The sequence below is a fragment of the Bradysia coprophila genome, unplaced genomic scaffold (genome assembly GCF_014529535.1).
Source record: "Bradysia coprophila strain Holo2 unplaced genomic scaffold, BU_Bcop_v1 contig_313, whole genome shotgun sequence".
In the NCBI taxonomy this organism is placed as follows: domain Eukaryota; kingdom Metazoa; phylum Arthropoda; class Insecta; order Diptera; family Sciaridae; genus Bradysia; species Bradysia coprophila.
Window position 1 is genome coordinate 324,507 of NW_023503572.1, and position 16,206 is coordinate 340,712.

The 16,206-nt window shown below is 37.7% G+C and overlaps 1 protein-coding gene across 1 annotated transcript; it reads right to left on the reverse strand.

Moving 5' to 3' along the window:
• Positions 1-11,941: 11,941 nt before the first annotated feature.
• On the reverse strand, positions 11,942-13,548 carry LOC119079220. Its single transcript, XM_037187009.1, has 2 exons — positions 12,786-13,548; positions 11,942-12,721 (listed from the first exon to the last, which is right to left on the reverse strand). Exons 1-2 carry the CDS (start codon positions 13,444-13,446, stop codon positions 12,021-12,023), a joined length of 1,362 nt encoding a protein of 453 aa, XP_037042904.1. The 5' UTR covers positions 13,447-13,548; the 3' UTR covers positions 11,942-12,020.
• Between the last annotated feature and the right edge of the window lie 2,658 nt (positions 13,549-16,206).

Consider the following 16,206-nt stretch of genomic DNA (forward strand, 5'->3'; position numbering starts at 1 on the left):
TCTTTTTAATCGACGAGGAATGGGATTCCTGAGGTTAAGTTCGAAGATGGGCCATCTCGGAATAAGGTTCTGGAAATTATTCCAAAAAAACAGGATTTTACTCTGTTGATAATTGATAATTTAATGTGTTATTCTCCAGTGACTGGAGAAAATAGTGAAAAATTTAGGTTCCCAAAATTATCGATTTGACATTTGGAAGTCAAGTTCGACGATGAACTATGTGTGAACAATTCGTCAAAAGGTTTGCCAGAAAATATAAATGCAACAAAATAATCGATTTGATAATTGATAATTAACAAGCAGCAGATACCTAAAATTACATATACATGGTAAGCAAATAGAATGCTGTAAATACAGCTAGGTCTTTTTTTGATTTATGTTGTGATTGATTCATGCCACAAATTCAAAACTACAACGGAAGCATCATTTCGTCTAAACAACTGCAAGAAGAGATGTGGCTAAACAATGTTTCATGATCAAGAGGTGCTTTATGCACGACGAGCAAATAGCAGCGGCCCAGAAGTACAGCACTGTTTGAAAGTTGACCATACTTTGACAGAGATGGCTCAATCCTACAAAGTTTTAACTTATTTGCTTACGTTTTTGTTACAATTACAAAAATCTTTTGAGAAAATATCAGTCACTCAAAAGGTGCATTAGACAAAAAAATAGTTGAAGATCTGCAAATTTGTGTCCACACATCAAATAATTTTCCTTGGCGCTAAATCGCTTAGTTCTCTTCTTTCAATCAACTGTTCAATTTTTCCATAATTAGTGATCCTGATCCTTAATTAGTAATCATCCGTCCATAATTCCTTTCGCCTTATCGCTCGTCCGTCGCCATGTAAATAAGCATCTAACACACTAACGCTAAATTAAGTTGGTGTAAGTCCGTTGCTGCAAGTGAAATATTATATTATATTTGTAATTTGTATTTTTTTGAATAATAAAGTTCGTTAAGTTAAGTTAAGTCATCCGTCCATAATATTTAAATGATTCAAAGTTATTTGTAAGCTACATTTTGGTAAAATAAAATTTCAAGAAAAAAAGAATAAATAATTTTTAATTATACATAAAATATGTCCTCAATTGTCCTTTCCTTCCGGACCTACTCTTACTTCACGTATTGTTAGTTAAAAATGTTATTTTAGAACAAAAGAAATGGTTAAGCTTAAAGCTTTACATCGCTATTTCATACATATTGTTGTCTAATGGATTTTTAATTAAACCAAAAATTTGTCCTTTCTAAGTACATTCGACTAAGTATTTTTTTCTCAAATTATTTGATTCACACGCAGAATGCGTCACCACAAGAGATATCAGTTACTTTGTAAGTTATAACACAAAGAGGTGCGTCACCTTCACCCCAGATTTTATATAATATTGACAATTATGACGCTTTTTTTATTAGATAAATATTTCATGTACTGATGTTGAAAAAGATTGTTCACAGTTGAGCGCACTTGGGAACTGCCCCCAAGGCCCTGCCTGTGCCCTCTTTTCTTCCCGTAGGAATCGGCGAGGAGTTAGGTCCGAAATGTGGCAACTTTAAGGAGAGTTTGCTTATAACTGATACACAATGATCGTATAAACAGTTTCTCATTGCCTAACAAGGAGTTAGGTTAATTGATCACCTATCGAATGATCGCTAACCCGAAAGAAATTCAAAACTAATGTGAACTATATACAACGTATACCGGCGGCAATGAGTGGTAAAACAAGACACATTCGCTACACATGTATGTGCTATGCAAATGGATCAAGTAAGGACACCTATCTTACCAATACCGGCGGCAATGAGTGGTAAAACAAGACACATTCGCTACACACGTATGTGCTATGCAAATGGATCAAGTAAGGACACCTATCTTACCAGTGGAAAGTTCACATTAGATTCGAATTTCTTTGTAAAATTAGCTGTTACACATCGATGGGTGACAGAGAAATGACAACAGATGGTGGTGTCCCGGCCCAGACATCCGTTATCATTTCTCTGATGGCTTACAATTGACCTAACGTTGCGTCCTATCTACCCCACCTAATGTGGCAATTTTAAGGAGAGTTTGCTTATAACTGATACATAATGATCGTATAAACAGTTTCTCATTGCCTAACAAGGAGTTAGGTTAATTGATCACCTATCGAATGATCGCCAACCCGAAAGAAATTCAAAACTAATGTGAACTATATACAACGTATACCGGCGGCAATGAGTGGTAAAACAAGACACATTCGCTACACATGTATGTGCTATGCAAATGGATCAAGTAAGGACACCTATCTTACCAATACCGGCGGCAATGAGTGGTAAAACAAGACATTCGCTACATACTTATGTGCTATGCAAATGGATCAAGTAAGGACACCTATCTTACCAGTGGAAAGTTCACATTAGAATCGAATTTCTTTGCAAAATTAGCTGTTACACATCGATGGGTGACAGAGAAATGACAACAGATGGTGGTGTCCCGGCCCAGACATCCGTTATCATTTCTCTGATGGCTTACAATTGACCTAACGTTGCGTCCTATCTACCCCACCTAATGTGGCAATTTTAAGGAGAGTTTGCTTATAACTGATACATAATGATCGTATAAACAGTTTCTCATTGCCTAACAAGGAGTTAGGTTAATTGATCACCTATCGAATGATCGCTAACCCGAAAGAAATTCAAAACTAATGTGAACTATATACAACGTATACCGGCGGCAATGAGTGGTAAAACAAGACACATTCGCTACACATGTATGTGCTATGCAAATGGATCAAATAAGGACACCTATCTTACCAATACCGGCGGCAATGAGTGGTAAAACAAGACACATTCGCTACACACGTATGTGCTATGCAAATGGATCAAGTAAGGACACCTATCTTACCAGTGGAAAGTTCACATTAGAATCGAATTTCTTTGCAAAATTAGCTGTTACACATCGAAGGGTGACAAATTTCCCTAACGTGATGTCCTATCCTTCGCTAAATTATTCATAACGAACTAAACCCTACAAATACCCTACTCTACCCCTCTGCGTTATCACGGGCTTGGGACCGTTAAATAGCATGTGAAGCGTGCTATTTAGCCGCATTAGTAGATATTGCTGTCATTCAAGCGACCGACATTAAAACCTAGAGCGCAACATAAGTATGCACACAACACATATCAACTAGCATAGCAAACAATATCAGCACAACCAAACATACCACACAGTGCAACAATTCTCTTCTGTATCCTTATTATACATGAGTGGCTCTCCGGATAACAAAAACAGCAGTACTTTGCTTTGGTTGGTTTACTCTTTGACAGCTGATCACCGACTAAAGTATGTCCTTGTTTCGGCAGAGATGTTTACTCTTTGACAGCCAATCATCGACTGAAGTATAGCATTGTTTTGGTAGAGATGTTTTCTCTTTGACAGACAATCATCGAATGAAGTAAACCATTGTTTTTCAGAGATATTTACTCTTTGACAGCTAATCATCGACTGAAGTAAGCCATTGTTTTTCAGAGATGTTTACTCTTTGACAGACAATCATCGACTGAAGTATGTCCTTGTTTTGGCAGAGATGTTTACTCTTTGATAGCCAATCATCGACTTAAGTATGTTCTTGTTTTCAGAGATGTTTGCTCTTTGACAGCCAATCATCGACTGAAGTAATCATTGTTTTGGCAGAGATATTTACTCTTTGACAGCCAATCATCGACTAAAGTATGTCCTTGTTTTGGCAGAGATGTTTAGTCTTTGACAGCTGATCACCGACTAAAGTATGTCCTTGTTTTGGCAGAGATGTTTACTCTTTGACAGCTGATCACCGACTGTAGTATGTCCTTGTTTTGGCAGAGATGTTTACTCTTTGACAGCTGATCACCGACTGTAGTATGTCCTTGTTTTGGCAGAAATGTTTACTCTTTGACAGCCAATCACCGACTGAAGTTTTGGTTTCCATTGTTTTGACAGAGATGTTTACTGTTTGACAGCCAATCATCGACTGAAGTATACTATTGTTTTGGCGGAGATGTCTACCCTTTGAGAGCCAATCATCGACTGAATGTCCTTGATTTGGCAGAGATGTTTACTCTTTGACAGCTCATCACAGATTGAAGTTAGTTTATAGCATATCAAAAACTAAATTATTGTATCGGTGATAGTGATTTAAGATGCTTAGGAAGTTTAAGAATGAAAAATAAGCTGATCAAAATTACATTGCAATAATTGTCAGTCAAGGGACCTGACCCACCCAAAAGGTGAGACCTAGTAAAACGAAATATCCTTGCAAATGGCCGATTGTTTTCCGTTAGTGATGGAAAATAACAATTCGTTTTCCTTAACGTTACAATTGATTATATGTTTCCACTAATTGTGACACAACTGAGATATAGACCTAATCTTCTATGAATGGTTTTAAGATAAAATTTTATGACTTAGCGGTTTCACAGCATTGAATTTATATTTGTATTTTATGTGTAAAGTGTGATAAGGTATTGGGGGGTACTCTGACCGACCATGTTGGGTATTGTAACCAAACGAATGTTTTTGTTGTTGTGAAGATATGAACCAATGCGCCATTTGTGATAAATTATAAATTTTACCCGTGTAAACCTTAACAGTATATCAAAAGCCGACAATAAAGATTTTTCAAGTGATGACGAAATAAAAAAAATCGTAGTAGTTCAACAGGAAATATTGTCGTCATCGTGTCATCATCAAAAAATCATTAAAAAAAAACAGAAAGAATTGCAATAAAAAAATTGTTCTGACAAAACATCACTGGTATTGAAAGAAGTTCCGAGAACTGTACGTACAAAACATCGAAAAAGTGTAGAGAACTAATCAACAATAACTTTTATGTAGTTAAAACTGGATTAAACAAAGAGGAGATCGAGTGGAACATTAGAACAATACTTCGTCTGCAGATATAAAAGTCGGCACATTTCTAGAGATCGCATTTACATTTTCGGTTTCTACCAGCAAAGAAAAAAACAAATTTCATCGAAAGATTTTTATTCTCTTACCAAAAATTTTGATTTTTTAATTGTGCAATCGATAGGCTCGCATTGAAATTGCTGTGGTTTTTAGTATAAATTATTTTTCGGAGAAATTTGTGGTTTTTAGTATAAATTATTTTTAGCATTAAAGTGCCAGTTTGGCAAATCGAAAATTTTGTTCACTGATGTTTTATGCTATCATAATAGCTATGGTACTCAGTCGATTTTGTACATGACCTTACCGCTCGGCAAATAAATCATTGCTCGCAACTGGTTCACTGTTGGATCGTCAGCTTTTGTGCCTGGTCTGATACTGTTAAAACGTGATATGCGTGGATCAGCAAAGTTTTTGAAAAAGTCATCGCCCAAAACCACTTACACTGGAGGTGTGACGCAAGTCCTGTTATCCACTTACAAAAGAACTGATATCGGTTTAGGTGACGCTTACATATTCGACACGCAAAAAGGTATACGTCACAAATGGCAGCTGATGAGGAAAGTCTGCGAAAGGCTTATCAACAAAAAACTTACCAGAAAAATTTTAGGAAGAAAATTATAACAAAAAAGTTTGCGTCACAAGGGGCAGATGTTGAGGAAGGAAAATTTTTAAAATTGTGAAATACATTCCTTTAAAAAATGGAATTCAAACGGAAGAAAGCCGAATCATCTGCCCCTTGTGACGCAAACTTTTTTATTATAATTTTCTTCTTAAAATTTTTCTGGTAAGATTTTTGTTGATAAGCTTTTCGCGTACTTTCCTCATCAGCTGCCATTTGTGACGTATACCTTTTTGCGTGTCGAATATGTAAGCGTCACCTACACCGATATCAGTTCTTTTGTAAGTGGATAACAGGACTTGCGTCACACCTCCACTGTAAGTGGTTTTGGGCGATATCAGCTCTTTTGTAAGTTGTGATTTTTTATAATTTGGTCGCAGATAATAGACAATCATATTGTGCAGTTTGAACGAAAATAATTTCATTTTCTTGGGTGACTTGTGGCTAAGGTGGAATGTGACGTTTGTGGTCTGCCTGAATATAAATACTATTTCACATATTTACTGCTAAAAAAAATGTAGACATTTCACTCTTTTTCGAATTTTTACAATTTATTAAAGGTCGTGTGACTTACTTATAGCATCACCATATTTAACAATTAAAAAAGCAGGTGTTCTTTGTTATAATTTTCTTTGTATCTTTGTACCTATCCAAGCAATAACAACTTAAGCATTTAAGTCTTCATAAAGAAATTTGAATATATTTGTCTGCGTTGTTCTAGACATTTGAAATAATCATAAGAAATTTGCGATAAATTTTATTTTATAACTAAACATCCGTCATAAAAATACGCCTTCATTAAATAGCGTTTTTTTTTCTCTTTTTTAGGTAAGTTTTTGATACGAAAACGGCAGTATGAATTACTTCGTAAGTATTAAATATTACGCACCTGTGCCCAATTGTCCAAATGCGCCTTCGGCTTAGGACCACAATCACCAACTCGTCAAAATAAATGTTTGGACATAGGTTCATATCATTTTTTATGTATCCCAAACAACGCAAACTTCCTTTCCGAGCTGATGCATAAACCACACACCAGTGAATAGATGAGTCCTGTATTTGTACGTCAAGATTGCAATCATAATACCAGTATACCCATGCATGTATGGTGTCATTAGAAAGCTAAAACCACACGTACAGGGGACACAGTTTTTTTGTGGCTTTTCGAATGCACAGGAACCGTCAGAAGTTCGCCAAAATAAATAAACTTTTACCCATACTTTCAACTGCTCGTAACTCGTCAGTGGTGCATTTTACCCCCCCATAATCGACTATTTTCTCGAAAGTACATTCAATTACCTTTCCAATGACACTCCACAAGCTCATGTAGCTGTCATGTATGCCGGAGAAATTGCCAGATGAAAAGTGCATGTTTTCTGTTTTCGATCACCTCTCGCTAGCCAGTAGCCATGCAAAAAACGAAGAATTAAAAAAAAATATTTTTAGCCTCTAGGGACGAATAACTATCTAAGTACATATCAAAAAGTCCACTTCAAAATGCATCCGATTTCGGCAGGTCGTTTTTCATAAGAATCCCTCAAAATTTCAGCCAGTGAAAATTTAGAAAAACGTTCTACCAACTCACAAATAAATGGGTTTTCAGCGAGGTTTTTAGGCACACGATGTGTATTGTCACACTCGACCTGCAGTCTCAAGTACTAGAGGATACGCTTAAAAATGCATTTATCACATGGTGGTAATTTATACAACTAGCTTCGCGGCTGGGCAAGGTGATTCAGTGTCGGTGGTTCGAGCCTCAACCAGGCCAGAAAAAAAATCGGTTGACAGACGTGTACACAAATACACAGCTGGTTGAATCGATTCATAAAAAATCGTGTATGGTTGTGTGTGTAGAGCTGTCACACGGCTTACCGGCCAAGACATTGTTGGGAGCTGCCGGTATTGTACTCCTACTGCGCTTTAGTGGGCTTAGCATTGCTACAAGAAGTTTGATAACCACATCGTGTGACAAAAACTACCACTTTCGCAACGTGTTGCATACAACGTTTTTTGCAACCAGCTGTGAAAAATGAACTTTTGAAATGCGAACATAACTCTACCTTTAACATCATTCCACTGTTTGAACGATCAAGTAGACGCTTCAAAAATTGGTTCACTTCGATTATATATCTCAATAGCCGAATGGTTATAACACATAAAAGCACATATGAAAATCCATTTCACCGTTAGTGGTGAAAAGTAAAACCAGAGAAAAAAAGACCCTTCGATCGCCACCCAATGCGCATGAAAAAAACGGAAAATATATTGTTTTCAAAATCAATTCAACAATTTAAAAATTATAAATAAAAAATTTCACCAAGATTCGTTGATGGAGGAAGCGTTCCTAGAATCGAGGCAACGTTTCCTCGTTGAATGGCAACAGCAATTCGTTGAATTAAATAACTTGTTGCTCGACGTTCGTGAGTGACTTGTTTGATTTTGCTTCCGATTTGTTTCAATAATTGTAAGCCCGTTTTACCAATGACGCCTGTTGTTTCGGATGCAATTGGGACGAAAATAAATTGATCCATTAAATGCCTGTAGTGGTCATATTTCTTGTCTTCCGCTTGTTTGGCTGCATAACCACGATCACGTGACGTTCTATCGACATAGAATTTTGCAAAGGTGTCAGCACATGTGTAATCCCAAAGTAAGGACTTTCCTTTGGCCCAAGGAACCAATGTAAGACCATCTGGTTTCTTTCCATCAGGTCGTGAACAACCTGGTGGTTCACGAACGCAAGGTACTTCTCCCGATTTCAGCGATCGCTGGATTATGTCATTAACGGATTCGTGCTTTGGTTTTGTTCCTGCAGCTTTTGCACATGACAGACCATGTCGACCGAATTTGTCCACTTTTGAGCCGCATACACACTTGTGAGGTTGAACGATTGCTGCACCGAGTCGAAGAGATGTTGCGACACGAAATTCGTCGTTACTCAAGTGTGTCCCAAGCTGGGGGGATGGGAGAGCTTGTAGCCAGGCACCGGTTTCAGCACATGAATTGGCCAAGAATCGGGCTTTGTCTTCTTTTGTATGTAACGAATTCTGTATTGTTAGGACCTTCTGCTCAATTTCAAAAATCTCCCAAGAATGTTGGTAAGTTCGAACATTGTCCTCAGGTAAAGAATCAAACCTTTTACACCACTGTTCTTCTGCTTCAGCCATAACAAGGTCCAATTGTCGGAAGGGTTCAGGTAACAACTGGTCCAGTAAGGAAGAAACATTGTACATTGATGACAAGAAGCATGGTAAAGCGATAGCAGAGGCGTGTCGAATTCCAATTCCACCATGTCTAATCGGCAACGAAGATCTTCTTACAAAACTGTATAACTTTCTCTTTGATCTGAATCTTCCAGCTTTCATTTGACGAAAATCGAAAATTTGACGAAAATAAAAAATTGGACGAAATTCGAAAATTTTGACGGAATTTGAAAATTTGACGAAAATCAAAACTTTGATAAAAATCGAAAATTTGACTAAAATCGAAAAATTTACGAATATCGAAAATTTGACGAAAATCGAAAATTTGACGCGCTTAAAACGCTCATAGCTCCCAAATAAGCGACTTTTTAGGGAAACAATGAAACACGTATCGACTAGAATCTAAAACTCTATAACTTTGTCTTTTACAAGAGGTTTCTATCTGCCTTATTTTCCGAGTTATGGCTGACATAGCTCGCACTTAAAACGCTCATAGCTCCCAAATAGACGACTTTTTAGGAAAACCATGAAACACGTATCGACTAGAATCTAAAACTCTATAACTTTGTGTTTTAAACGAACTTTCTATCTTTTATATTTTCTGAGTTATGTGTCATATAGCTCAATGGCTCAAAACGCTCATAGCTCCGAAATTATAAGCTTAGAATTTTAGAATTACGTCCTTAACATACCCTGAAAATTTCAGCCAAATTCACCGGTAAATTAAAAAGTTTCGTTGTAACAAAGTGAGAAAGTAACAAAGGTTGGTAAAATTCATCAATTTCAAAATGTATGAAAATGAATTTCTTCATACAAATTTCTGCAAGTTTCCAAGTTTTGAAATTTAATATCTCGGCCAAATTTTAACCTTATGAGGCGTGTGATAGCTCGTTGAACTCGTATGGACGCCCAGATTACGAATAAAATACTTTGGGGGTAGTAGGAGCAAAGGGGGAAAAGTCAAAAAGTTCGTGTATATATGTTCCTCAGTCCTGCGCAAAAAAATTTTTGTCAAATTTTTCAGTGTGAACGGACTTGCGTCACGGCCCTTCACTAACGTAGGGCCATGATGACTTAGATATTCGACGTCGAACGGACAGTCTTTGCGAATACCATCGATTCTCACAGTTTTTCTAGCACTTCTAGTCACAGCCACATAATCGGTCGGCACATTAATTGAACAGTTTTTTAATTTCTTTTCTATTTTAGCGTGTGCACTATCGCATTCCATTTGTGTTTGACCTTTTTCTAGCCACTTTTGTTCCACGATTTTATTGTATTTCACAGCAAAATTTGACAGAGCGTTCGAAAGAAACTGGTTTCGGTTTTGATAACCGCAGCCATCGGAGTAGAGCGTTATCGGGAATGTGTCGGATAAGCAATGTTTTTCGAAATGAGCAATAATACACGAAACGAACGATGACGATGAGAGATCACCTTGTGTTGTCAAATTTTTTCTCGTCCTTTGCTCTCTTTTGTCGTTCCACATGCAAGACATATTTAGCTTCAGACACTTGTTTCGCTTTGAACCCGACACATGTGTCACATTGATCTTTCCTAGGTCTGAACAATGCCAAATTCATTTTATCGAAGACTTCAGAGAAGAGAAAATATGACGCTGGTTGACCGTAAGGGGCTGCTCACATATGACGTCACGCTATTTTATCGAATTTTCGACACCCCCCTCTCCCCTTGTCACGCTGTGTCATATTCACGCTATCACCCTAAGAATTACGTCACGTTTCGAGTACTCCCCCCCCTTATAAATAATTGAAGTTGCATATAAAATGTGAATCGCTTTAAACTACAATCATACCAAATTTTTCAACGGACTACATGCCTAAGTTAGTGTACGACCGTCGCTGACGGATCTATAAACATTTTCTGTTGTAATTTCTGCAGAGAAATGACTAAATAAAATTAATATCAGTCGATTCTTAATTCTTTTAAACGTGACGTCACGCTTCGTGTGACCCTCCCCCCTCCACCTGTCTTGTCTCGTCACGTTTTGCAAGACACCCCCTCCCCCCTTATAGCGTGACGTCATATGTGAATAGCCCCTAACCATTTTCCAGACAATATTTTTTATACTCATTGTAAAGATCAACTTTCGACCGGAAAGTTGCTGTAATGTACACTTTTTTGGACTGCAGTCTACAGTAGTGACTTTCGATTTTATCTAGGTACTGTAGGAATAACTCCAATTGCATTTTTCTCGCCACTTGATAAACGTTACGCTTTCTGTTCTTACGTGGCTTTGGAGGTGTAGACTGAATCATCAACCTAGGCGTATTCTCAATCCATCCATACACCATGTCCTGTTTCAAGCCGAGTGTAGAGAGAAAAAACTGTCGGCAAACCTGAACGTTGTCACCATTTAAACTGAGAAAGAATCTGTACGATTTTCTTCCCGAGCCGTTAACTTCCTTGACTAAATTCTGAACAAACATCTGCTTTGCTTCCCAAGATTTTATATCTTGCCAGAATGATGTAAATATTATCCACCTCATGGCGGAATTTTTCGCAGTGTCTAAGTCCAGACTTAGCACAGAACGGTGACGTGCATGAGCGTCCCATTTCCTCGGCATTCTAATAGTATCCTGTTTCATTTTATCGCCCTTAACTGAAAATCCAACATATTGTAGGCCAGCTCGTCTTTTAATTGCGTTTACTTTACGTTTCGTTGATAAGGAGTTGTGAGCTTTTTTATTCGTTTAGATTTATCTGGCAACATATTTTTTTTAATGAACTTCGAAAATTAACAGGCTTTGACGCTCGTCAATGATTTTCTTGATGATGACACATTCCACAAAGGCTTACTCGATACTTTTTTTTAAATTTTACTACTCTTGAAAAATGGAATTGTCGGTTTTTGAATATACGTCCACGATATGTTTGTTCTGTCTTGCCCGTTACATACATTTTGCAGAGAGAAAAAGGATCACTCTAAGATGCATTCTGCAATAAATAACTTTTAAAGCGAATAATACGTCGCTTAAAACGGAGCCGATTCAGAATTGATCAGTATCTAAACCGAGCTTTACGCATCTTTTTAATGTCCAATGCACAGTGAAAGCAGAATTACATATTTGAAGCGTTTAAGTGTTACCAAATAACGTGATTTCGGTGCTGAGCTATCCAAGTTCTGTTGTCGGGAAGGGGTTGGGATTTATAAGTAAATTTCACAGATTTGTGTTACATTTCGTATATTTAAAACTTTTCCACTCTAAGAATACAAAATGGACGCAATAAGTTCTTTTACAGCAAGATACAGTCTTACAAAATTGTACAGGAGGACGAAAGTTTGGGCAATTTTATGTAAGATCCCCAAGCGTTTGCTTTTTTTACATGAGCCTTGTAGTTGATCAATTGATGACCATTTTCATTGAGACGCATCAGAGGTTGTAACAGTTCCCAGCTTGCTTTTACTTGATTTTTACCGGCTTCGTTTAAATGTTCTTCTGGAGGAAATCCAACGTAAACTAGCGACTCATAACTACTTTCAGGTATTTTCGTGTCTTTCAGCTTTAAAATACTTCGCGCTTGCACCTTCAACTTTTCCTTCTCTTCATCATTCAAATTTTCGGCGAACGTTCCGACGAACATAAAATTGAGATGATAACGCTCGTACTGCAACCAGTCCATCACCATGGTAATGTTCTTAACGTGCTCCTTTAGTAGCCGATCGGCTCGAAATACAATAAAAACAGCATTGATCGAATTAAAGTAACGACTCACTCGTCCCTTCAACAATTCAAAGATTTTATCGTCGCTCCATTCGGTGTCACAAAGTCCCACTGTATCCGCGACGACGATTTTCTTTTCGTCCTTTTTCAACGTTTGTAAATCGACGATTTCTGCATTACCTTCAATAAAGCAAACGTCTCTCGTCACACTTTGATGGCTCACCAATGAGTCACAAATTTGACTATTGAATAGAACGTTGATCAATCTAGATTTTCCAGCGCCCGTTGGTCCTAAAACAAAGCCATTTTCTTTATGATGCGGAAATATAATAAAAATTTTCGTGTTGCGTCTTACCTACGACCAAAATGTTATAGCTGCCACCATTTGCTTTGGAAAAGTAGTGAAACCCAGTCGGCGTATATTGTTTGTCAATCATTGAGTAAAGTCTTCGACAGTTACTACCTGATACTGTTTTTGGTGATATAGACGACGGGAAAATGTTGATATGCTTCTGCTGTTCTTTAGTCATCTTATCTTTAAAAAAAGGTGACAAAACTCCGCCTTCTTCCATTTGAAAACTAGCCCACGTTCCGGAGAAGATGTAGTTTGCCACGTGTTCACTATTCCTCAGACATAACGAATAGTTGCACATTCCCATAATTTGGGTCATTCGTTCTTTTATCATTGGCGTCATTTTTGTCGTTTTAAAAATGTTGTATTCCTCGTACGGCAATGTATTAAATTGCACACGTTTTGTACAATAGGCAGTCGGTATGTTTGACGACTTGCCTGACAATTCTATAAAATGAGCTCTGTTGGTGTCGGTGATAAAAAAATCTTGGTAGCGTAGCCCGCCAACGTTTACATCAAGTTTACCCATGTAAATGTCTGATTCATCAGGAAAATACATATCGATTAGATTCAAATTGGTGATACGTATATCTTCATCGAACAACATGCAGTGGTAGTTCCAAGTGAATTTTTCTGCTTCCAAGTAAGAGTAAGATGATCCCATGGTGGATTTTGTGGTAAAAAAAACGATTATCACAAAGACGCTGCTCTACGAAAACTGACAAAACGATTATCACAAAGACGCTACTTTACATAAACTGATAACAATATGGCGAAAGAGCAAGTGACAGATGTCAAACTTCATGTTATAGATGTTATAGACCTTTTAAGTTGAAAAAAAGACTAGATGGCCTGGAGGGATGAATTGACAGTTGACAGCTGTGATCGGTTCGCTTTTGGTCACTATCGTTCACTTTTAACTTTTATTCAACGAAAGTGAACACAATCAATGAAAAGCGAACCGATTGCAGCTGTCAGCTGTCAATTTATCCCTTCAGACCATCTAGTCTTTTTATCAACTTAAAAGATCTATAGGAGGCTGCTCTTGCTGACAGAGAGCGTTTTCTGATACCGATACAGCAGTTGGTATATTATGTATTAGTAAACAAATGCCAACAGCTGATTTGAAATTTATTATTTTTTCAACTGTGGATACCCTGGAACATCATTCTTTTTATTTTTAAAATCATTTTAGATTAAAACTTCACAAAACAACACGAAACACAAATCAAAAAATTTATTTTTCAAATGACAGCTGCAATTTTTTGTTTACTAATACCTAATATACCGATGATACCAGTAGCAACTGTCATCAGTTTGGCAAACGACATCCTCCTATTGCCAGAGGGATGATCCGTAACGAAATTAACTTATCGCAAAAAAGGACCATATGACGAGACCATAACTAACGAAATCTCGTTTCAAAATAGCTTAAAATCTATAAGACTTTTCTGTGAGCATTATCTTATTTACTAGATTTTTAGACCCGTACGAAGTCTTATAGGTTTACGCATACGTTTGTAACACGTCGAATTGGACTCCCTAAGTAAGGGGAAACCTATTGTGATTGTCCAGAGATGCCAAATCAGCGAAAAAAAAATGTCCGTCTGTCTGCACGATAACTTGAGTCCGATTTTGAAAATTCTTTTTTTTCCCGTTTGGTAAGGGGCCATTCACAAATTACGCACGCGGTGGACGGTTAATTTTTGACCCCCCCCCCGTTTCGCACGCGTTTTTCATATAAAAATGTCTGATTTCTGACCATCCCTCCCCCCTTAGGTAAGTGCGTAATTTGTGAGTGGCCAAGTTCGAAGATGAGTGATTTTGGATCGACCCCTCCCGAGCTGGGGCCCAATAAGTGCTTTACGGTTTTTCGAAGATATCTTCGGACATTTAAACGTTACACTTGTAGCTTTTAAATGTCCGGAGATATCTTCGGAAAACCCTGAAGCACTTATTGGGCCCCAGCTCAAGAGGGGTCGACCCAAAATCGTCCATCTCTTACCTGTGTTTTACTCAAGTTATCGTGCAGACAGACAGACGGACAGACGGACAGACAGACGGACAGACAGACGGACGGACATTTTTTTTCCGCTGATTTGGCATCTATGGACAACCACAATAGGTTTCCCCTTACTCAGGGAGTCCAATTCGACGTGTTACAAACGGATGCGTAAACCTATAAGACCCCAGTACTTCGTACGGGTCTAAACATTGAAATCAGTGAAACGTCATATTTGTAATTTTGAAAGTTAGCGCCAAAAGTACAGGCGTCTCAATAGCTGATCTGAAATCTGGCGAAAAATATCAGCCATTTTTTTTACACTCGTAACTTTTCGTTCGTTTCGTGTGTTTCGTCGTCAGACCATGTATTTTCTTATTGCGAAAATATGAAACAGGTGAAAAAAACCAAACCGAAAAAAGGATAATAATCGGTTTGAATTCAATGTAATTTATGAAATCTGAAACTTCTGCTTACTAAAGTTATCGAACGTTGTACATTTTCCTCGATTTATTATTTTTTGGGGTCATACAGATATTACGTACGCGAAACCTTACAACATGAATTTCGTAAAAATAGGGAAACTACTATTTGCAAGTCCTAAAAGCAAGTTTTTATATGCTCTATCCCCCCATTTAGGGGGTATTTTGGGTGGGGTAGAGCATGTTAGAACTTTTGTTCCACGATTTTATTGTATTTCACAGCAAAATTTGACAGAGCGTTCGAAAGAAACTGGTTTCGGTTTTGATAACCGCAGCCATCGGAGTAGAGCGTTATCGGGAATGTGTCGGATAAGCAATGTTTTTCGAAATGAGCAATAATACACGAAACGAACGATGACGATGAGAGATCACCTTGTGTTGTCAAATTTTTTCTCGTCCTTTGCTCTCTTTTGTCGTTCCACATGCAAGACATATTTAGCTTCAGACACTTGTTTCGCTTTGAACCCGACACATGTGTCACATTGATCTTTCCTAGGTCTGAACAATGCCAAATTCATTTTATCGAAGACTTCAGAGAAGAGAAAATATGACGCTGGTTGACCGTAAGGGGCTGCTCACATATGACGTCACGCTATTTTATCGAATTTTCGACACCCCCCTCTCCCCTTGTCACGCTGTGTCATATTCACGCTATCACCCTAAGAATTACGTCACGTTTCGAGTACTCCCCCCCCTTATAAATAATTGAAGTTGCATATAAAATGTGAATCGCTTTAAACTACAATCATACCAAATTTTTCAACGGACTACATGCCTAAGTTAGTGTACGACCGTCGCTGACGGATCTATAAACATTTTCTGTTGTAATTTCTGCAGAGAAATGACTAAATAAAATTAATATCAGTCGATTCTTAATTCTTTTAAACGTGACGTCACGCTTCGTGTGACCCTCCCCCCTCCACCTGTCTTGTCTCGTCAC

What these genes read in the sequence shown, in the direction of transcription:
- LOC119079220 (XM_037187009.1), bottom strand. Translation starts at nt 13,446, where the DNA reads ATGGGATCATCTTACTCTTACTTGGAAGCAGAAAAATTCACTTGGAAC. An exon ending in CTATAACATTTTGGTCGTAG is followed by an intron (nt 12,722 to 12,785) that starts GTAAGACGCAAC and finishes GCTTTGTTTTAG; the next exon opens with GACCAACGGGCGCTGGAAAA.